Source organism: Dermacentor albipictus, chromosome 6 (assembly GCF_038994185.2).
Source record: "Dermacentor albipictus isolate Rhodes 1998 colony chromosome 6, USDA_Dalb.pri_finalv2, whole genome shotgun sequence".
Classification (NCBI taxonomy): Eukaryota; Metazoa; Arthropoda; class Arachnida; order Ixodida; family Ixodidae; genus Dermacentor; species Dermacentor albipictus.
In genome coordinates this window covers 59,869,706-59,893,545 of record NC_091826.1, presented here as the reverse complement: position 1 = coordinate 59,893,545, position 23,840 = coordinate 59,869,706, and the positions used below count along the sequence as shown (strand labels likewise).

The following is a 23,840-nucleotide window of genomic DNA, read 5'->3' as shown; positions in this document are numbered from 1 at the left end:
AACCATGTTCTTGTGTAATAATAAAGATGAAACCGCTTTTTGCGTGCTGTTTTGTAGAAAATTAGTCATTTAGTCAGGCTCTCCGAGAACGATGTCACTGCGCGGTCACAATATACCGGCATTCCCATGCATACTACAGCGATGCAGCGCCAGATTTCACTCTAGGTTATATAGTCAGAAACACTATGGCGTTTAGGAACTGGACGGGGAGGGCTACCGCTAGCTAGTATGTCCTTTAGTATGTCCTTGATAGGGTTCAGGGTTGGCGGGGCTCGGGAGACTAACTCCCAATACCCTCCCTTCCTAGTGGCAGCCCTGCATGAGGTCCCTGGCAAGCCAAGAATCATCCGGATGGCTTTCCGGTGCTGAAGTTCCAGGCAGTCTACGCGAACCCGTGAGAAGCCACGAGAGGGAGTGCGCAAAGGAGTATTGAGATTGTCGCGGCGGCACATAGATGGATGCGCAATTGCGGTGTGCATCCTCTGCCGCGGAGTAGCAGACGGCCAAATGCTTTTTGGACCTTCTGCACTGGAGGGTTGAGCGCCTAGGCAGCTGGCGCCCACGGGAGCCAGTTATCAAACAGCAGACCCAAGTAGGTAACAACCCAATTCCATGGTACCCGGTTGCCACCGAGCACAATCGGCACGGTTCGTCCGCGTATGGCCACGATAGGGTGTACGAGAAGGAGACGCCGCGGTTGTCCCCACTCTGTATGGAGCGGCAGGGGATGAGAACATCCGGGCATCCTAGCAGTCGCAGGAGGAGAACGCCCCTCCTCCCTCGCCTGTCCACCCTGCCTCGAGTGCGATAGAAGAGGCCACGCATCCGGACCGCGTTCCTCGCTCGCGCACGCGAGATTGAATAGCGTTCGCGGGGTCACCCTCACACGCTTTCACTTATACGAAACCTCACGGCGACGGCAGAATTGCGCACAGAGTGTCCATATAATTGCTATCGCAACAAAACTTCTCCTAACCGAAGGCTCCGAATTTACAGTTTCTTTCGGTATGAACTATGCAATTCTCTCTCTTCTTAATTTACGGACGCACTCGTTCCATAACTTCCATCTACATTACTTCTTGGATTCATGAGAACAGCGTGAAGAATGAAGATAATCACGCTTAATGAATGATTTCTAAACAAGCGAGTGTATCTGCATGAGTTAATGACGTGCATTCGCCCTCTCAGTCCAGCGCTGACTTCATTAGGCTTTGTCCAGAGATGAGGTCCCGTTGTGGTTGTGACACATCTGCGGCAAAATACCGGCAGGCGTTTGGCGGCCACATCACTTTCAAATGTTTGAAAGTGATTTAGGCACTTTTTCATGTCTCTCAAAGACAATGTCGTCGTGACGGAGTTGAAAGTGAGAACGAAGCAGAGTCCCCTTGCACGGCGCTCTGTCGCGTCCCCCCTCGGCTTAGGGAAATAGAAAGATCGTCGGGCACCTGAAAATTTTTTACTGCCATCTCATAGCGATTGTTCAACATTTTTACACTGCGCATGTCTAAGTGTGCATATTCTTAGGCCTCACTTTTTTTTTCTGCTTCAACCGATAGAGTTCGCATAGCCATGAGAACAGTTCACATTTCCAGACTGCACAACACTCGCGATCGGCCTACAATTCAAGATTTCACGTACCCATGGGAGCCGCATTCGCTTGTACGGTCGACCCAAATTTCGTTGCGATAGAAATTCCATGGACACTCCACGCTCATTTTCGCTGTGTGGCGTCGCCGTGATGTTCGGTATAAACTCCGAGTGCGATAACACCGCGGCCACACGCCATATGGTCTAGGTGCGAGTGAAAGGGTGAGGGGGTGGCCGAGGGCGGTGGCTTCATCTCGCACCCACAAGGGAGGAAGGCGAGCATCTTCCACCACGCACAAGGCACCGAAGAAAAGAAAAGGGTTGTTACGCCGGCGGCGGCTCCTATAGCCTAGCTGAGCGTGGCCGTGCGGGTCTTATCTTGAAAGCGATCTGCGATGTGTAAAATGTCTACGTGCACCGAGGGCGCATAGCTTTGTGTACTCTGTGTTCGCCCAGCTTCATGATCATCATCAGCCTGGTTACGCCCACTGTAAGGCAACGGCCTCTCCCATACTTCTCCAACTATCACGGTCATCTACTAATCGTGGCCATGTTGTCCCTGCAAACTTGTTTATCTCATCCGCTCACCAAATTTCCTGCCGCCCCCTGCTACACTTCCCTTGCCTTGCAATCCAGTCCGTAACCCTTAATGATCATCCGTTATCTTCCCTCCTCAATACATGCACTGCCCATGCCCATGTCTATTTCTTGATTTCAAGTAAGATGTCACTACCTCGCGTTTATTCTTTCCGAAAATTCGCTCTTTTCTTATCCCTTAACGGTACGCCCCATCATTCTTTTTACCATAGCTCGTTGCGTCGTTGTCAATTTAAGTAGAACATTTTCTTAAGCATCTAGGTTTGTGCCCCGTATGTGAGTACTGGTGAGACAGCTCTCATATACTTTTTTCTTGATGGATAATGTCAATCTGCTGTTCATAATCTGCGAATGCCTTCCAAATGCGCACCAGTCTATTCTTAATTTCAGTCTCATGTTCTGCATTCGTAGTGACTACCTGTCCTGAGTATATGTATTCCCTAAACACTTCCAGTGCCTCGCTACCTATCGTAAACTGCTGTTCTCTTCCTAGACTGTTAAACGGTAGTTTTCTGCAGATTTCAGCAGTTTCGTGCAGTTCTCACCGCTTACTTCATGTTAAAGGGAGAGGCTGCACGATTTTCACTTCACTCACTACAGCGACTGAGCTTTCTCAGACCAACGTTTCGACAGCGAGTGTCCACGCTAATCAAGTGAGATGTGTTTGTTTGCCGGCGAGCGCGTGACGCCACACTTGTTATTTAGTTACTCAGCTAATATTTACGAGTTCATGAGACTTCGTATTCTACTTCGTCCAGTAATTTATTATCGCAACCGATGCTCCGTCTTTCGGGCGAAACTGGGCTATTTTTATAGATTCCACCATACCCGTCACAACAAGACGTGCCAGGCAACTGGCCTGGTCACGCGTGTAGAGCATTGGTTCACTATCATCGGCAAATGTAGTAACCTACGCAGTGCAGCATGAAATTTCCCTGCTCACTTTACGTTTCATGGTGACTGCGACATGTGTCAGAAATGTGAAATGGCGATACATTGTTCCGAATTCAATTGCTCTTTAGCTTAGAAAATATGTGCTAGTGAATAAAAAGTAGCCATTCCCAAATTCACGCCGTCTACCTAATGACCGCCATTCGATTTGTTGAAGTCAACAGTGCTATCCAACTCAGAACCATGGCTACGGATTGTTAATTTAGGTGCGTGCGAAGCACATCCGATTAAATATGAAATCTTTTCTCTCCTTTCGGGTTGCAGAAAGGCAGAGAGAGCTCGTGGACTCTCCAGAAATTTCTACTGGAATTAGGCCTTTCCTGGCCGCACAAGACGCCGGCGTCGAGACCTCAGCTGCTCGGAACGCTCGTCAAGTCGTCTTTGCACTTCGGTATGCCAATATTCTGGGCATTTTTCGTGGGTCGCCATCCATCGCACCCGAACCGGAATATTATTTACACAACTTTCGATGACCGCAGCATTGAGTGGATGGTGCACCTTGAACGGCTCATAAGCTCAGATAAGCAAGGCGCCTACCTGCGACGCTGCGCAGAGATTGTGGGCGGCACGGGGCAATCTTATTCGAGTATGATCCACGCCGTAACAACCACGCACTTTCACATCAACCACCAGGTAGACTTCTTCTGGAACCCGGTCACCGTTCCCACGTACCTTGACCTCAGCGATCCCGAGCTTCGCCGAGCCGTCAACGGCCACCTTGCAGACGACTCGCAGCTTTGGCCCGAAGACGAGATTGTGAACCTGCAACCAGATCTATTCGCTGAGCTGAACGCAACCCACCTTAGCCACAGCAATTTCACTGAGAACTTCAAGCTCTACCTCGGCGCTTACACTGTGTGGTTGCTTTTGCCTTACGCCTCGAACTACCTAACAACACGGATGCTGGAGGACATCGGTCTTGCGTCCTTCGAGCGAAGCTTCCGGCATCGCAAGTGCATGCAAGCGCTTGAGGTCACCTTACCGCTCGCCAAGTGGAAGGTTGAATACGATGGCGCCGGTGACAAGACCTACACGTGGAAAATGCTTCGCCTCACCACACTGTCTTTGGATCAATTGGGCACGGTGTATGGCGACGCTTTCACGAACCTTTTTTCACCAATCTTGTCTCGCTTAGCAGTGAATACGTTGAATATGACTCTGACTTGGGACACTTTGGACCGCGCCTATGCCTACGTGCCCTTTCACGCAAAAGCAGGGTTCTTCGACCTGTACATACGTATATGCATGACAGGTATTCGCATATTTAAGAAGTCGCTACAGCACCCCAGGCTGACAGTCATTCACACGCCAGGCATCGCTACATCTAGGCTGTACCGGATTCTCGTGGCCAGAGAAGTCGTGATCGCGAACTTCCTGAGGACGCCACCACTCTTCGATCTGAGGCACCCATTGCCAGTCCTTGCCGCCTTCCTAGCCACCCTCATCTGCCAGGAGGTCGTCGTTCTGGCACGATTTATTCTTTATTACGACGACCACTTTAAGGTGAGTGAGTGAGCGAGTGAGTGAGTGAGTGAGTGAGTGAGTGAGTGAGTGAGTGAGTGAGTGAGTGAGTGAGTGAGTGAGTGAGTGAGTGAGTGAGTGAGTGAGTGAGTGAGTGAGTGAGTGAGTGAGTGAGTGAGTGAGTGAGTGAGTGAGTGAGTGAGATCGTATTATGCTTGAGCGGAACAATGAGCATAGCGTCATTCCTCGTCGCCGAGTTACTTGCGCTAAGGAGGTGGAATGGCGCCATCTTAGTTAAAATACGGTGGCGGGCTAGTTGGTTTGAATTCATGATAAAGTGTGTAAGCGCGACTGAACGTGGACGAGCGCTATCTCTGTGTGTATGTTTCTTTCTACGTCCTCGTTCAGTCGCACTTACACATTCTACCATCTGAGCTCTTCTGACACTGCGGTGTTGGAAGCGAAAGTTACGTACAAAAGGCTGGCATCTCACGTCTTCTGCTCGACGTGGACATACAATGCAAACATATCGGCGAGGACCTCATTCTGACGTTAAGTAAGGCCCCTGGTCTGCGTGTGGCAGGCTGTTTTCCTCCGGTAACTTGTCTGGCTCTACTGCGTAATCGCTCATGTAAGTTGCGCTGAGAAAGTCCTTACTCTTTCTATGATGAGGACTTTGGGAGTATCATGGCCTAGCAGGATGATATCCCCCGCGGATGAACTGTCTTCCGGCAAGGCTTTTGTTTCGGCGTAGTGGGCAAGGTAATCAGTTGCCACGAAGATCCACTTAATGCTGGCTGCTGACTTAATCCCTCCTCCGACTCCCAGGAAGGGTCCAATACAGTCCCCCCAATATGCTGGAAAAGTTCACAAGGTAGCTCGATTGTCTTTTGAGGTTTAGCCGGCCTTGAAGGCAGTGTGTTGCTGCGTTGATAGTCTAGCCATGTCGTGATGTAGTGAGTGACGTCATGGTTCAAGCGCCCCCAGTGACAATTCGCCTTAATTCTCGCAAGCCTACGAAAGAAACCGAGGAGCGCTGCCATTGGATCACCATGAATAGCGTTAAGAACTTCTGGCCACTGGGGTGTAGGAACAATGAGAAGGTAGCTGGACAGCACTGATGAGAAGGAGACAACCTTGTAATCAAAACAAAGGCAAGCCAAGCCTCAGTGCCCTAGTAACCATGTTGGCTTTCTTTTATTGTAAATATATCAAAACTGCAGCGTATTTGAGACATATTAATTGGCATCGCCGCGATGTTCCGTACAATGTCAAAGTGCGATAAAATAGCGACCCTACGCTGTAGGTAGTACCGAAGGCAAGTGAACTTTCGTTGAGAAGGCTGTTTGGTGGGTGCGTGCCGACTTGTCGCGCGCGCAAAGTGAGAGAGGATGTGTTTGGTGTGAGGAGGGGTGAGAGGTGAGATGTGCGCGCGCTTGGAGGGAGTTGAAAAGGGGCGGCAGGGTATTGCGTGTCTCCGCTTCGATTCCGGCCGCGGCTACGGATGGCATGGTTAAGCGTGGATGCGCGCGTCTTATCTTGGAGGTAATTGCGGTGAGTTCGAAAGCTAGCAGACGCTGGATAGTAGATGGCTTCGTATGCACTGTGTTCACACGCATATGGTACGCGATGGAGGAAGAAGCAGGAAGAAGGGGAATGGGCTCGCCGCTGCTGCCTCTCCCGTTCACGCCAGCCTTCTGACAGCGAGTGCCCACGGTGGATTGAGTGAGATTTGTTCTTATTTGCATGGGCGCGCTGAAGCCGCACATGGCTTCACACTAGCTTCACTTGCACAAGTTCGGATGTGATTTATATGCTTGAATGTTCCTTCTGTAAGAAACAATATATCGGGGAAACAGGACAACCAATGAACGTCAGATTAAACGGACATGGCGCGGACAGAGCTAAAAAGCTTAGCCGTCGCCGAGCATTTCAACCAACCAGGTCATAACTTTGATGAACTTAAGCTCTGCATCTTACAGTCAAATTTCCGTTGTGAACGAGAAAGAAAATACCGAGAATCATACCTTATCCATAAGTTCAAGACATTGCAACCAATAGGCATAAATGTTTCAAAGGGAGCTTTAGAATCTATTGGCTAGGCTAAACTTCAATCTACAGGCAACAACACTAAGTTTGATTTCTTGGCATATACTTCCCCCCCTTTTACCTTTTTTTTCTTCTCCCCTTTCCTTTCCTTTCTTTTTTCTTTTTTGACAGCCGGCGTGTCAGACGCCCTTGACCCGCGCGGCTAACGCGCGTCTGTTGACAGAAGGGGGGGGGGGATGGCATTGACCGTGTACACAGCATTTCTTTACTCTCAATTCGACACGCTAACAAATTTTCCCTCATTTCCGCACCCTCCTGCCTCACACACTTTCCCCTTTTGTAGAACCCCACCTATATATACTTTGGCGAGGAAAGCATATGTCGCCTTGTAGAAGACAAGTCCACTTGTCGAAACATCGGCTCCTGCATTCACCTTGTTCACGTTTTGCTCATCATGCTCGTCCCTGTGTCATTCTTACTGTATATATCCCAGTTTGTATGCATTCAATGACATGCGCGCGGGAAACTGGTTTCATGAGGACCAGCCTAACCATTCGATGCGTACTCGTATGTGGTCTCAGCAGGACCGCTCGTTTCATACTATCGTTTGCACGCGTTAACTCTCGCTCCCACTCGTTTCGTTTGCTTAGATTAGTCTCATTCGCGCTTGCTTCGATTCTCATGGTTACCCCCACTGGTTGCTTAGTGATTATACTGTTGGGTACGCACGAGGTCGCGGCACCCAATCCCGACCACGGCGGCCGTGTTTCGATGTAGACAAAATGCGAAAACACCCGTGTACTTAGATTGAGGTGCATGTTAAAGAACCTTAGGTGGTCCAAATATCCGGTGTCCTTCACTACGGTGTGCCTCCTAATCAGATCCTGGATTTGCCACGCGAAACCCCACAAATTGTTTTTTAATTGTCATGGCTTGCGATTGTATTGTCGGATTCTATGCGGGACGCCAATCGTGTACTACTTTCTGGAAGCCAAGTGGCACCAGCAATTACACGGGAACCTTCAACGAGTCATGTATAGAAGCCGACGCGATTGAGCGGCCGATCAAATTTTCGACACGCTCTGTAGCATGTCTCTATAAATTTCTTTGCATCAATATATCGCGAAATGAAAATTCGTATACAGTGGCGCTCAAATTTCGCGTTAGGGAGTATTGTACCCGTCGGTTAATATCTATTCACGTTTTCTTTTCTAAAGTTCGAATTACAATTCGATGCTATCGATGTCTGTAGATCATGTGTAAGCCAAACCTTATGAATATTCTGGCGTATATTATATTTAGAAATTCGTTCAATTACGGACGTTGGTCACGCGGTGGGCCCAAAAGCAATCGGCAGCGGAAAGGCTTGTAGTTTACGCGTAACAGAAGTATTTCTCGTATATTTAAATTACATACCGACGGTATCATTTCTGAAGTTCGTGCGCAAGTCATGCTTTACAAATTTTCTGACGTATTTTACTTTCAGAAATTCAAATATTTCAATAACGCACTTGCGCAAGGCGGAGGGCCGACAAGAGTAAGAATGTGTGTTGTGCTAACGGGACCAACACGACTAGAAGAAAAATCTAGGCTACTTTTTTTCCTACCAGTGAAATTGCAACTTGCTAGTCGTGTCAAGAAAGGTCGCTGTTTTTCGGGAAAGGCGAAACATTGATTCGGTTAAAAGTTATTAGACAGCTAAACGACATTAAGGTTAGTCATTTTATCCCCCTAAAAGCGGTATAAACATTCGCTTACTACCTGAATGACCGAGCACGGCTTCATGCGCGCCCATGCAAATAAGAACAAATCTCACTCAATCCACCGTGGGCACTTGCTGTCAGAACGCTGGCGTGAGAGGGATTGGCAGCAGAGGCGAGCGCACTCCCCTTCTTCCTGCTTCTTCCTTCATCGCGAACCATATGCGTGTGCGATTGCTAGATTTGACTTCATGTGTATAACTATTTGCGGTGCTTTTATTTTACTGTCCCTTTGAAGGTGCTTGCAGGTTTTGCACCTAGGGCGACAACATGCTTTTATTACGGGGGAATGCTGCTTCCTGACTTTTGCGCGCACTAATATGTCTTGAAATTTCTTGTTTCGGCGATGGGTAACCCTGGGTACATCCGGGAACGCTTTTCGCAGACGCTCGTTACTTGATAATATTGGGTGGTATTTTCTTAGGATGTTGTTTATATTTGGGAGTGCATTAGAATATTTTGTTATAAAGGCCGGCGGTCTGTCGGATTCTAATGTGGGCTGTCTCTTCGCCAATTCCGACTGTCTCTCCAATCTTGACGCGACACCATAACCTCTATCGAGAGCAACTTGGGGATAGTTCCTTTCTGCTAGCGTTGATTTAAGGTCATTTTAGGTGGTGGATATAATTGTCTTCCCTGCAGATTCTTCTTATACGTTTCGCTTGTCCGACAAAAATTCCTTGCTTGCAATGCTTGCTGCAAACTCCTTGCTGCTGTAGTCTAAATATTGCTGGCTATCTGTAGGCTTCCGGTAAAGTGTCGTTCTCAGTTTTCCGTTTTCTATGTAGACCGTCGTGCCTAGGAAGTTGATCTGACTAGGAGAGTGGTGAGCAGTATATTTTCCCCTCTTTTCATTCCCCGTCTTTTCACACGGACAAGCAGGAACACGGGAAGAGTGCTAACCTTCAAGAATTGAAATATTGAAGCTGGTGAGCATATATATACTCACTGGAATGCCACTGCAACATACACACTGAAGAGACGGAGGAAAAGCAGTCAGGTCACTACTGTGCCCAAAAATTCAAGCTCTTTCTTTGATAAAAGAATAGACGACGTGCTAACGCAATCGTGACCGGCTCTGCCTATCTGAGCTGCTTCAACAATTTCCCTCGTAATCTTAATCTTGTGGCGATAGACAACAACAGTGTTTTTTTAAGAGAGGGAAGCATGATGCCTTCACGTCACATTTTCTACAATGGGGATGCTCATCTATTTCGATGCTCTCCACTTTATTACTATGCTCCACCAGATGCACGTTTAAACATCTGTCCGCCTGGCGCACGTAGTACTTCCCACACGAAAATGGAATCTTATACACCCCGTTGCGAGTGCATGTAACAAAAGGATCCTTGTACGCGGTAACGCAACCAGGATTTCGTTTCCTCGTGGAACATCTCAACACACTACACCTCAAGAGTATGTTAGGTGCTGTAAAAACAACTTTTACGCCAGAACGTTTCCCAACCTTTTTTAGGTTGTGAGAAACCTTATGAAAGTAGGGAATTCCTTACTGTCATAAGGTTTCCCACAACATCGCAGTTCTCGCGGTTTTCGTGACGGCGAGTGATAAACAGGCGAAGCTGGGGTAGCCCGGAAAATGTTTGACCAATCTGTAAAAAAAATGCATTTTTCTGTTTTACGAGCCAAAACAACGCTCTGATGATGAGACACGCCAAAGTGAGGTATCTTGAAAATTTAGACCACATGGGGTTCCTTAACGCTCACCGAAATCTCAATACACAGGTGGTTTCACCCCCATCGAAATCCCGGACATGGCGGCCGCCATTCGAAGGGGTCGAAATGCAAGGACACCCGTGTACATAGATTTGTCTGCACGTTAAAGAACCCCAGGTGTTCTAAATTTTCGAATTCCTTCACTACGGCGTGCCTCGTCATCAGATCGCGGTTTTGGCGATATTCGATTCCGCGACCTTGTGTTGTCAGCCCACCACCATAGCCACTGAGCAACCATGGCTGACTTCAGAAATGGAAGAGAAAAGCTTTGGAATAGCTTTATGGCATAGCGCCCTACAGGTTGACCATAAAATGCACGAAATCATGCGTCACCTGTGTCTTTGAAAAGAATAATGAAGGAAGACATAACATTTGATGTCAGTGTCCTGAAGCGACGACCACAGATCTGTGCTGCTTGAAACTATACGAGATTTCTTGTTTCGGGCTTTCATTCTTTCATAGGACGGCGCAGTGTGTTATGTTTTGTAGGATGTTATAGTGCAATGCTACAAGACATCGTCGCCGGCCTTCTATGTCCTGTCCTCGGGTTATAGCGTTCTAGTATAACGTCAACGTTGTTTGTGAGTCTACGCAGAGCTATGCCTCAGAAGAGTGCCTTTTTCAAATGTCCTAATGGAAGTTACCCTCGTACAAACTGGAACGTACGTATAGGCAAAATAAAGGAGACTCATGGGGCACACATGTTCTTACGTCTGCAGCGCGACCTGGCGAACCCGATATTCCGCCAGCTCCAACTGCTGGTCACGGACTTGCGGCACTACGACGCGCTGCACAATCGAAGCGGGTTTCTAGATTACCACTTGCCGCGTGATTGGCGAGAGCTCAGGGCGGCCAGCTATGCAGCGCTCATCGCCAGCAACATCCCGCGCCTGCCTGAGGCCCAGACGTTCGCAAGGGTGGCAAAAATGGCGACGGCTGAAGACAGACGGCCAACCTTTCGCGGCATCCCTGAGGACCAGCTGTACTTCCTGGTCCGGTGTTTTTCGGTGTGCGGTGACGACATGATTTTTCCGGTGCGTTGAGAAGCGTAGCTGTACGTTATCTCCACAGTGTCGTTGGAACAGACAGATGGGAGTCCAGCTTGGTTTAAGGAGCTGCCGTTGGAAAGGTGTCGAGCTTTTTTCGTTGCTTCAAAGTGACGCTCCTTCTAAACTTCTGGTCTCACGTGCTAAAGAAAGGTTCTGGATAACCTGGCGGCTCAGACACAGACCGAAACTCGCTGGTCTTACAATAGTACATTCCTCGGAAAGGTGGACTAGATTTTTAAGCGACGGATTTTTCTCCCAGTGAAGTCAGTTTTTTATGTTGTCTCTCACTATCTCGCCATTTTTGTTGGGTCAACGACAAGTACGGTTATCTGTAGTCACGAATTGGAAGTAGCGGAGGCTTCGTTCGGTGGCCGCGAGCGAGGAGCACTGCGAGAAAGAATCAGAGAAGCGCGTCGTTTGTGTGCTCGTCTCGCAAGTGCGACTTGTTATATGAGCGTTGCTCTTGAACCGCGCTCCTTTCGCCACTGTTGCGTTACCTGGAGCAAGAGGTGCGAACGAGCTTCACAATTTTATTTATGCAAAAGCGTCAAATGGCCCATTGAACAAGAAAGCCTGCGTCTGTAGTTTGTAGCAACTAAACGGCGCCTAATGTATACGATTGGCTGCGACGTCGTGTCACGAGCGAGACTTGACGTAGCAGGGCAGGCGAAAGGAATCACGTACTGCCAGGTAAGAGCGACAGGCGTTGCGTTAGGGGGGAGTGAATCCCCGCTACGCCACGTCACCTTCGCTCTCGCTTTTAGGAAGCCGGCCGACCTTGCCCGAGCCAGCGCTCCATGGCTGCTACATCTTGCTTGCTCCGGCAGCACGTACCGCTATATATATTACATCACTCACTCAGCAAAACGTGAAGGACCGCTCAGCAGCGTTCAGCTAGATTTCAATCTTTCCGTATTCAGACCTTGTAATCATTTAGGTGTCCTCATATTTTTTTTTAAGCTATGCTTTCGGATGTGGCGTTGGTGACGAATATTTTGTGTAATCTGAGCACCTACTCTGGCACGATCACTTTCGGTTATACTGTCGCCTCCGCCCTCAGGTGCAGGCTGGTTGGCGGGTTGATCATTCTGTTACATGAAGGCGATAGTATCGCCGCAACTGGCTGTCCGAGAACAGGTCCGCTAAGGGGCAAACCCGACGATACCCTCGTCCACTAAGGACACACGTCTATGGCCACTTGCCTCATTAGCCGGTGTCAGGTGCAGCAACGATTCGTACATTGCATTACGCAGATGTCTATAGTTGAGCCTGCATATTTTATAAACTTATTAAGATCACGATTATATGGACACTCCTGGTGAGTTTTCGCCGTCATAGTCACTGGTGGCATCGGCGTAGATTTGGTGGCCCGTATGAATTCAATCGATATGCTGGTTAGATGTCATTATATTGAAAATTGAAAACTGCTCTTACGAAGATTAGTGCTCCTCACAAATTTATTCATGAAAATTTTGGCTATTGATGAGCGTCATGAACAGCATTAAAACATTTCATTCGCAGCATATGCTTTCTATTGTCAATAAAAACTGCCAAATAATAATGAGATAAAAATCGGAAAGTGGTGCAATTCCGCTTGTACTGTCACCACTGTTGTTTACGTATTTGACATTTCCCTGGTTGCAGGCGAGTGCCGCCGGTTTGCCGTGAGTGTCCTCTAGCGCAGTGTCGCGGTTCGGTGGCGATCATGGCGCTTGCGTTCTAAGACGCCTGTTAGCTGGCAGGACATATCTACTAAACAGTCGTTGTTTTGCGCGCTGCTTCGAGACACATCGCACCCGCATATGTGCAGTTACACCGTCCTAAGAGCACAAGAGCAGCGCTATACGTTGCTATCGTTGCCAGTCCTTCGCCCTATGGCCGAAACGGCCAACTTCTTAATGCATCAGCATTATTAGTGTGAAAGCAGGCAAACGATCTATATGTGTTAAGCATGAAAAGACAGTGGCGGGCTGGGCTTTCGCAAATTGTGTGTTTGTTGTTGGTGCATGCCAATACAGTTTGAACATTTTGAGCATGCGTGTACCTTTTAGTCTATGAAAATGGTGTTTGTGATTTTCAGTTAGCAGTGTACCGATTAGTGCTTTCTTCACGACTACTGCTTGGCGTCTGGGGCCCTATAACGTCAATGTATTCCAATCTGTTTTTATTTCACTCCCCTGACGTCAAATGTACGTAACCACCAACGCAAACATCGGGCTTTAACGCGCAGCGTTGTTTCAAAAAGCCAATCGAACGGGATTCCTGTTTGTAGGAAGTCACTTTTTTTCGCTTTCAAAGCGAATAGCATTGGCTATATTGAGCAGATTCAGGATGTTTGGTGTCGGTGTAGCGTAGATATCCTAGGAAGGACGTCCATGGAGCTTTTGTATTGAGCATTATGTGTCAATACTTTACTGTTCCTTCCTTCCGGAACAGCTGCTCGCACATCGCGCCATGGTGGAGCAGACAGTGAACGGCAACGTAAATAAACGCAATACTTTCTTTTGGCGCTGGAAAACGCGGGTGGTTTTCTTTCCATCTCGTCTCGTCCCCCATCGAGATGCGACGCTTGCGATGCCGCTGGCATGCTCCTCATCGGGTGGGCGTTCTGACACGCATTCAGCTATCGAGGCGGGCGTTTCTGGTGCAGTGCGAGGGAATGCTGCTACGCAGCCGCCTTGTGCTGCGACACCACAACGCAGCTGTGGAAGAGGTAATCGCATTGCCTTTGTGCCACGAGAAGTGTAATGTGTAAGCAACAACTTGATTTGGGAGAGCTCGCTCGTTTTAAATATAACGTGAACCGTGCGCGAAGGGACGAATTTAGAAAACGAACATGGTGGCTCATGTTATCGCGTGTGGCTGTAACGCTCGAATTTCTGAGACTACCATTCTGGACAGGAGCGGCAACGCGTCTTGTTGACGTGCACTGGAAGCCTTCCTTATTAAGAAGAACAGATGCTTCCATATGTGAGCCTTCTATCTCATTACTTGATTGCTGAATTGGACTTCTTGCGCAAGCGCGTTTTAATCTATATTTGCCGGGTCTCATTGCTCGGTAGGCGTATGTGGCACAAGTTGATATATATATATATATATATATATATATATATATATATATATATATATATACATACATTGTTACGCATGAAAAAAACGAAGACCAGTGAACCGGCTTGCGGTCCCGGGTGGAGGAAGGAAGAAGAGGACGACGCTCAGTTGATTAACCAGCTGGCCGCTCTTGCGCCTACCTTCCCGACCTAAAGTAAACGGTCCCCTTCATCCGTAAGGTTTATAAGCTGTCTCCTTCGCGCGCAACAAAGTGGAACAAAGTTGGAAGTAGGAACAAAGCCCCAGAAAACTACGGAGCTCCTTGACAGAGCGCGGTGCACTGAACGCTTCAACGGTTGCTATTTTCTGGGGATCAGGGCGGATGCCATCCTTGTCGACGAGGTTCCCAAGCACGAGGGTTTGGTGGTCTCCAAAGTGTCATTGCTTAGAGCTTAAAACTAGACCAGCGTTTCTGAAGCAGTTCAGGACAATATCGAGACGAGTGTTGTGTTCGCTGAAGGTGCGGCCAAAGATGACGACGTCGTCGAGGTAGCACATGCAGATGCTCCACTTCAAGCCGCGCAGAACAGTGTCAATAAATCTCGCGAAAGTTGCCGGAGCTTTGCGCAATCCAAGTGGCATCACATTAAATTCGAAGAGCCCGTCAGAGGTTACAAAGGCAGCCTTCTCCTTGTCGTCAGGATGCATCGGAATTTTCCAAAAGTCGGATCGTAAATATACTGAGGAAAAGTCAGAGGCGGAATGAAGGCAGTCTATTGCGTCATCAATACGTGGGAGTGGGTACACGTCCTTTTTTGTTCCAGCATTAAAACGGCGATAGTCGACGCAAAATCTCCAAGATCCATCTTTTTTTTTTAACAAGAATCACTGGAGCTGCCCACGTACTCGCTCACTCTTGTACGACTCCCTTTTTCATCATTTCGTGCACCTGTTCGCTAATAATCTGGCGCTCTGATGGTGAAACACGATGTGGCTTTTGTCTAATCGGATGTGCCGACCCCGTGTTGATGGTGTGGCGCGTTCGAGACGCAGGGATTGCCGGTATTTTGTCCTTCTGCGCAAAGTCGAAAACCAAAATGTGCTTGGAAAGCAAATCCACTAACGTTCGGCGTTCACTCGTGCTGAGCGATTTGTTGACCATCGACAACAGCGCCGTTTCCGAACTGGGGCCATCAGTTTCTTCCGGCCCATGTGTAATTTCAGCCACTGTGTTATTCCTGCGGCGTCCCGGGTCATATATCGCGGTTTTGTAACCAGCGTATGATCACGTGGCATGGCCAGCCCTCAGAGTTTTCTCGGCCCTACGAACGGCCACACGGTGCCCCGTGGGCAGCACACGTATCATCTGGCGACGAGTATTGGCCGAGAAGCTCCCGGAATCGCTCCCCGGCATCTGACAGGAGCTTGACACCCCCACCGCAACGTCGTGCACCCCGTTCTCCCTCACCGCTGCGTCGCACCACGTCCCCTTCGTCACCGGAAAACTAGCTAGCACGGCCGATGGAGGTGAGGTCGCTGGAGACGTGCTACTGACAGAAATACCTCCTGTGTTGATGCTGAAGAACAATGTGCGCGTTCTTGTAGATAATGTCCCTGTGATGGCTCTGGTGGACACAGGTGCAACAATTTTAGTCATGAGTGTCTCTTTTAAACACGCCTTAGGGCGAAAGGTTTTGTTTAAATGGGACGAAGATTGAAAGTTCTGTGCAGTGAGTTGCGAGGCGTTGCGACCTATTGGTGTGTGTAGTGCTGACGTGTTTTTGGGAGGCCATGTCATTACGACAGAGTTTGTTCCACTAGGAGGTATATATATATATATATATGTACAGTAAAGCAGACGCGCGTATGAAGCCGTTTACCGACGTTTCGGCCGGGGTCCGGCCTTCGTCAGGTTCTGATGAAGGCCGGACCCCACCCGAAACGTCAATAAACCGCTTCATACGCGCGTCTACTTCACTCTGAATATTTACGCGGACCCAGAAGTGCTCTTTTTCTGGTATATATATATATATATATATATATATATATATATATATATATATATATATATATATAGGTGAGTGTGTGTGTGTGTGTGTTTCACATGTAAAACTAACCCTGGGAGTGTTGCCAGCGTGATCACTCCCGAACCTTGCCGGCGGTGATTGGTGGTTTTGGCTAACACTCCAAGGGTTAGTTCTGGTAGTAACACATAAATACCCCCGAAAGTGGACGGGACGACGGCGTCGTGGTAGCTCAATTGGTTGAGCATCGCACGCATAATGCGGAGACGTGGATCATTCCCCACCTGCGGTATGTTTTTTCAGCCGCTTTCAATTCCATTATTTATATTTTCTCGACTGTCATTTAGTAAGTACAAGTAAGTTCCCCGTGTTGTCCTTGGTGTCTTTCTTTGTTGGCTTCTTATCAGATGAACGAGACGAGTGCCTTGAACATAGCACCGGCGAAAACGAGAGGTGGCTTTGCCGCACTACACCTATTCTCGATATAGAGTTTCTTCTCTTTTTTTGTAAGTTGTAAAGAATGAGGCCGTAAGTGACGCTGAATGCACAAACCTATTTAACCTATATGTCTCCATGTCAGCATAAGGCCTATATTCAAGCGTCATGAGAAGTTTCCCGCGGACGTCTCGTAGGTGCCAGGATGCTCTTCATTCTAAGCAGCACGACTTTGATTGCGTGCTTTGAATTCTGGGGTTTTACGTGCCAAAAGTACGATTTTATTATGAGGCACGCAGTAGAGGAGGGACTCCTCATTAATTCTGACCACCAGGGTGTCCTTACTGGGCCCAGAATGCACGGCACACGCGCGTTTTTTTTTTCATAACGCCTTCATCGTAATGTGGCCGCCATGGTCGGGACTTGATCCTGCGACCTCGTGCTTAGCAGCGCAACACAATATATTCGCTAAGCCACTGTGGCAGATGCCTTGCATGCTGCGATTCGCCAAGTTCGGCAAGCGCAACGTTAAAACGTGGTCCTTCAATGCTTGAAAAATATTGAAGGACCCTGCTTATACTTTGTTATCACTTCCAATCATTCACCGCTCTGGCGAGACTGCCAGTTTTTTTTTTCTTTCTCATTATCACCTTCTATTTTTCGCAGAGCGCCATCTGTAACTTGGCTCTACCTGCAGTGGCAGCGTTCAGGCGAGCCTTCCAGTGTAAGCCACACCATCGACTGGTGACCAACTTCACTTGGTCCGAACCTACCTCGACCACACGCAGTGCACCACCGTAGTGGAACTAAGCGCCGAAGTCTTGCGTCTATGAACAACGAACGAGGCTTCTTCAAGACTACAACATGCTCCCGCATTTCTTGAAATTTGCCGCTTTGTATATAGATGATGCGTAGATTGTCGCGCAATTTGCCAATGTTGTTTGTAGGACTGCTTAGCGTTTTTCAAGGAGCGGCTTAGGAATTAGTGTGCAGTCTGAGCGACGACCACTCTTTTAGGACATGCAGAATGCTCATTCTGAGCTGCATTTTCGCCCCCATTGAGTTGTTTCGAACGTGTCTCCTCGAAATATTCTGTGAAGTTTGGTTCTCGAGTAATTTCCTTTGTTGTTGTTCTGAAACTTGTTCCTGATCCTTTTAATTTTTGCCATAACCTAAAGTATACGCGAACTTCATTTCATGATTGCCTGTAGATAATGCGCGCATGTTTTCGGTATTGTGCTGCAATCGCCGGATAAATGCGCGTTTCTGCTTGACGTCTCGGAGCAAAGGAGGTCACTTTAACTTTTCAAACGACTTGGGTTAAACGCTTGTGCATTGGATGCGCGAAGTGTTAACGTGAACTTTATGACATCACTTTTGGACGATACGTGATGAGTAGAATGCCATGCGAGCATGCATTGCAGCTGACTTGCGCACTCAATGAATTCCCTCGCAGGATGATCACGCGCTTTTCATTGCAAATCCGTGATGCCCTTACAAAAATTTTTATAGAAAGTCCATAGACAGTCCATAGACATTTGTCTATGAAGTCTATAGACTGTCTATAGACATTTCTTTAGACTAGTCTATAGACAGTCTATAGACTTATGGCCGCACACTTTTTATAGACTAGTCTATAAAAAGTCTGAGTCTATAGACTGTCTATACACTGTCTATAGACTGTCTGTAGACTTATGGCCATACACTTTTTATAGACTAGTCTATAAAAAGTCTGAGTCTATAGATTGTCTATAGACTTTCGATAGACTTATGGCCATACACTTTTTATAGACTAGTCTATAAGAAGTCTAAGTCTATAGACTGTCTATGGACCGTCTATAGACTTATGGCCATACACTTTTTATGGGCTAGTCTATAAAAAGTCTGAGTCTAGAGTGTCTATGGATTAATTAAAATTCATGTTTGTAGACAGTTGTCTGCATAATGTCTATGGGCAAGTGTATAGGCTTACAGTTCTACTTTTGTAGACTGAAGTCTATGGAATGTCTACAGACAAATGTATATATACTATAGACATTCTATAGACTTCAGTCTACAAAAACAGAACTTTATAATCCAATACACTTTTTTCTATGACATTCTGCATACACTTGCCAACAAACGTGCATTTTCATTAATTTATAGACACTCTATAGACACAGACATTTTATAGACAAGTCTACAAAGAGTGTATAAGGCCATAACTCCATAGCGGCTATCTACAAGTTAGTTTACATTTTTCATTACATACGGTAGCAAAACGTTTTGAATGTATTTCATTTCATTTTATAGATATGAAATGCATGGAATGCAGATATTATGCATGTGCACCTGTTCCTTTTCATCTGCACTTATGCATTACCGTTAGTAGATTAATAAAGCTCCTGAACCAGCTGTACTTTCATATATGTTCCATAAACAGAAAGAATTTATATAGTGCTGAATCATGCAGTGCAAAAAATAAAACAAATGCACCGGCAATGCATTAACCGTTTTTATTGCTCGATATAATACATGAATTCCTTAAATTCTTGTCTTATGCTATTATGGAAACAGATTAAATATTTACACTACTCCTTGGCAAGCATGGTCGCCAGGCTGGCCTTGACCTTTATGTCATTAGTCCCAAAGGTGCTGCAGGTGTATGCTGCAAATAAGTACATGCAGCAATATGAGGCAAAAATAACAGATGTGTATTCTTTATATGTTCATTAAGCAGCTGAATATATTTACTCAAACCATCTAAGTCAATACTTAATTCGGTTTAACTATGACTAATGGCTGCTTGTCAATACAAATCAGTACCTTTATGCAATGTTCTATTGCATGGTATGGTGAACAATTAAACAGTCACAACTGCTGCTCGTGTCAGCAACAGTATGTTCCCTTTAATGACAAGTTTATATATGATGCATTAATGTACTTATCCCAAATGGTATCTATATTTATTGCGGAAACGTTACCCAGTTGGGCTGTCTGTAAAGTTTTTTTGGCTGGTAGTTAAGTATGCCCGTGCAGGGGGATGTTTTCAGAAGACGTGACTGGAATATTCCCAGTATCATGCCACAGATTGTAATTTATTTTGCTTAGTACACATTGAAATGTATTTCTCATACTTTTAAATGAATGGGTCATTGGTCATAACTTCAACAGATGGCAGATGGGTTGATTGTATTGATATGGTACCTTAATTTCTTGCAGGTAATGAGGCCTCTTGGGCATGCTAACAGGTTTCCAAGTTAGGTATACCACATGAGCACCCGAAATACCACACGAGCACTTTGTGTCATGGCACGACAGATATGCACCTCCTAGGAAACAGAACTGATAGTATAGTTCGAATGAATTCTATCACAGTAAATTATTTAAGGTGCTTTGAAAGATGAAAATTTTTTCTAGGCTATCGAGGTTCAGGACGTTTAGTTAACGCAAAAAAAAAACATATTGAGTAAGAAATGCCTGGTCAGTCTGCTTGACTTTCTTTTTTTTTAATAAATAGAACCAATTTCCTTCAATTTTTATGAAGTGAAACGTTTTAAAAATATATTTAACACAGAGACTTTCTGGAAACTTTGACATGTAACAAGACAGCATACCTATGTGGCCAATTTAAAGTTTCCCGATCTTTTTCCAAGCCTTTCCTGGCTGTTTTCATGAAAATTTTCTGGCAATCTATGACGCCTGCAGCTTAAGTGCAATAAAAAATACTATGGTTTAATGCTTGCCAAGTAGTGCCAGTCCATAATATTTAGATAAAACGAATAACACGTCAGTCACTTAAGATGTAGTATTAGATGTAACTGACTTGAATCCCTTGTTTAATAAAGCTGACAAGGGCTTCGGCAAGTTCGTAATTGATGGCCACACGAGTACAGCACGGAAGACACAGAGACACGCGTAAAACAAATGCAACAATGTGAGGGAAAACTATACAATGAGTTATTTTTACGGTTCAATAGTAGTTTTCTATATAATTTGCTCTCACCACTTATGCCTCTAGTTAACTTTGTTTACCTATGACTAAAGACTACATGGCAATATTAATCAGTACCATTATGATGTTTCGTTATATTATAGTATGATAAGCAGTTAGACAACCATAATGGTCGCCGGTGTTAGCAACGGTACGTTTCGTTTCAAGACAGGTTCATGTGACACACAGTGTACTCATAAAGATGAAAGAAATGTGAGAATCCCAAACGATTCCTATAATAATAATTGTTGAAACAAAGATACCCTGCTGGACTGTGCACATTTTTCAGGTGTTAATGCAATGTGCCCGTGCCGATCGAACATGCTCAGCATACTGACTGCAGTTTTGAACAATCACGTTAACATTTGCAATTTATTTCCGCTTAGAACAGTCTGCATTGTCTCTTTTCTCATACTTCGAGACGAATACATTTGCCACACTTTCAGTAGAATGCACATGAATGGGGGCGTACTGATCAGGTCACTTATCAACTAAAACATGTTACGATCTCTTAGGTGTGTTAATAAGGGTAGAACAAATGCAATGTCCACTGAATTATTTGAATAATCTGTGCGTTATCTACTAAGAAAAGACCACCAAATTGATAATCTGGCTCTTTTTTCTTTTGTACAGCGCATATAGTATGCAGTCTGTCCAAGACGACGGCACTACATGCAACAGTAATGAAAACCGGAACACTTATTGCGCACGACAAGGGCTTCATACCGTGCACGACTGGCACAATGCGAATCAGCGCCAGCAGCTGCCTAGAGATTAAGAGCACGTAAACTGCATAACCCCGAAGCATCGAAAGGCGCTTAACGCTTTTCATATAGCTCGAAAGATAACTTCTGCTGCTAAACTGTTTAAAAAAGAGACAAAAAACAAATCTTCCAACTACCGTCAAACGCAATGCCTTCAGTCTGAACCGTGTAAAGGTGCTTCCCGGAGCGACTAATTTATTGTGCTCCAATTTTTTCGGCTAAGTTGCGAAGCTGCGAGTGACTGAGCTTATCGCAGGTTTCATGCTCCAAAAGCGTTTGTGGTTCCATCTAAATAGATTGGGTGAATCTAGAGATTTTCGCTTGACATTTCTTCAAGTCTCGTGTTTTGCTTGCGGTAACTTCCCAAAATTATTTAGATTGGTTGCCAGAAACTTTAAAAATACTGCTACCTTTAAACAATGCGAAAACGGCAGTGCACACACTGCTGATGCATGCCCCGCAAACACGGCCTTTCATCCGAGTACGTTAGCAGTTATTTAACTATACGTGTCTGTCAGAAGATTCTTGATGCTAACACAATTTCGAGATACATACGTAAAGCGTGTCACGAGAATTTCACTACACATGCGGCGCAGCATTCATCGCGGCCGGATCAAGCGCCACGAAATGAGATCTACCACACTGGCTGCCCAACATACACAATCCGCTTAGTGGTATCACAATATCAAGTTAAAACATGGTGTAGCTTCCTTCTTTACGCACCCAAACTATTATGCGAAAATCAACAAGCCCGAGCGATCGCTCGCCGTAAAACATTCCGTATAGTAGAAGCGAGAACAAGAGCGCGTAATGAAACCATGTCAACGACAAACCGACACTATACCCGAGTCGCCTGCGCTACATGCAGCCGCTTCGCGCTACGAAATGCGCTCACATAATCATGAGCTATTGACACAAAACATCTGTGCTAAAGCTTACCGTTCAGTGTAGTTGACGTGTGATGCCACAAAGATGACACGCATACACAGACACCAACGTTCAGGCGGACACCGCACACCGGTACAACCGTATACGTGCCCGGCGCACTCGTTGAGTTGGCGCACCGCCGCGCATGCGCAAGATCTCCGAGCATGCGCAGGAGCTCCGCGTGCGAGGGCGCGCGCGCTCGGAGGAGTGTGAGCGCCTTTTCCTCCTTCATTTTTTTTTCGCTCTCAGTCTGCGCGCCATGCGCGCCGGAACGGGTGGCTTATTCATCTTTATCACCATTATTCATCTTTTTTCGTGGACGAAGGAAATGCGCTGGCAGGTTGTATGACAAATGCTGTGGGCTATCGTATGAGACTGGAACGCTAACTTGAATGCGCTGTTTGTAAAAGCCATTACAGGGCCCTTCAAACGTTTCAGACGCATTATTGCCAGCGTCGATTAGTAATACAGCGTACTTGTAGCATATCTTCCAGCGTACCACCAAATGTGATACCCGCACGTATGTTAGTGCTAATTTTCTGTTCCGGTGATAGGTCAAAGCAATCAGTACAGCATTGAGGTACTCATATGCGTGGCTGCCCAGGCATACCGCCGGCGAAATACTGGGTGGGCTCTGATGATTTGGCACCTATTTTAAGTGAATGAGAAACTTTGATGGGTTTATAGTGCAGGATATCAGTCAACAAAAAACCGCCCTATGTTAGTGACGCAGCCGAGGTATGAAGAAAATGTGAAAAGTATCCGAGAATCGGACGACACACAACGCGAACACCACATGCGCGACATCGGTTCATCGCACATTCACAAAGTCCGCGTTGTCAGCTACAAACATTACGAGTGTCCTTGCTGTTAGCTCGATGCCTGTTTGGAATCCACTTGTAGCTGAAGCTGGCGTTCATAACAACTATTATACCAATTGGATCGGCGTTTTGCTTTCTTTATTCTACTGCCGCAAAAGTGATGCGACAACTGTGAAGACTGTCTTGGGATTGCCGAGACCGACTACGTAGATCATATCATGTGGTCAACAAATGCGGAGGTATACACTATGTGTATACTAATGTCTACAAATGGGCTCTACAGCAATCTCAGCAGTATACAACTTCAGTGGCTTATATCAAACGCAGCTACGTATTATCCACCGGTACCTGCGCTTGGTTACAGCGTACACGGGTTGGGCCCAGATTAACGATGTTTGTCTATTGTTAATCTTTAGACACGCAATACCACGACAACTCAGAGGCAGACCAGGTGGTGAATTCACCACCTGGTCTGCCGGCTTTCGCGACTTATTCACCACCTTTGCCACATCATCACCATCTGACCTTCACCAGCTGGTCTCGCGAAGTGTACGTCCGGGAAGCAGCCAGGTTTAGGGCCTTCGGGTGCCTGGAAGACCTTTGTGACTCGGACGTTGCCTGTTCCGCCGCGATCCTCGTTCGGTGCAGCTGCACCGA

General features: G+C 46.5%; 2 protein-coding genes and 1 long non-coding RNA gene across 7 annotated transcripts in view; 1 reads left to right on the top strand and 2 right to left on the bottom strand.

Moving 5' to 3' along the window:
• The window catches only part of LOC139061108 (uncharacterized), a 37,403-nt gene extending 19,220 nt beyond the window's left edge, over positions 1–18,183 (top strand). Inside the window, exons 3-5 of one of the 2 annotated variants that reach the window (XM_070540651.1) lie at positions 3,400–4,638; positions 10,859–11,173; positions 17,365–18,183. In XM_070540651.1, the coding sequence (XP_070396752.1) occupies positions 3,400–4,638; positions 10,859–11,173; positions 17,365–17,499 (1,689 nt within the window). In that variant the 3' untranslated portion in view covers positions 17,500–18,183. The remainder of the gene's footprint in view (positions 1–3,399; positions 4,639–10,858; positions 11,174–17,364) is intronic. The other variant, XM_070540653.1, reaches the window with a different exon arrangement.
• The window catches only part of LOC139061110 (uncharacterized), a 374,269-nt gene that overhangs the window by 202,870 nt on the left and 147,559 nt on the right, over positions 1–23,840 (bottom strand). The gene's annotated exons all lie outside the window — the stretch shown is intronic.
• On the bottom strand, positions 19,175–22,444 carry LOC139061111 (uncharacterized). Its single transcript, XR_011515176.1, has 2 exons — positions 22,375–22,444; positions 19,175–19,345 (listed from the first exon to the last, which is right to left on the bottom strand). It is a non-coding gene; the product is annotated as an uncharacterized lncRNA (long non-coding RNA).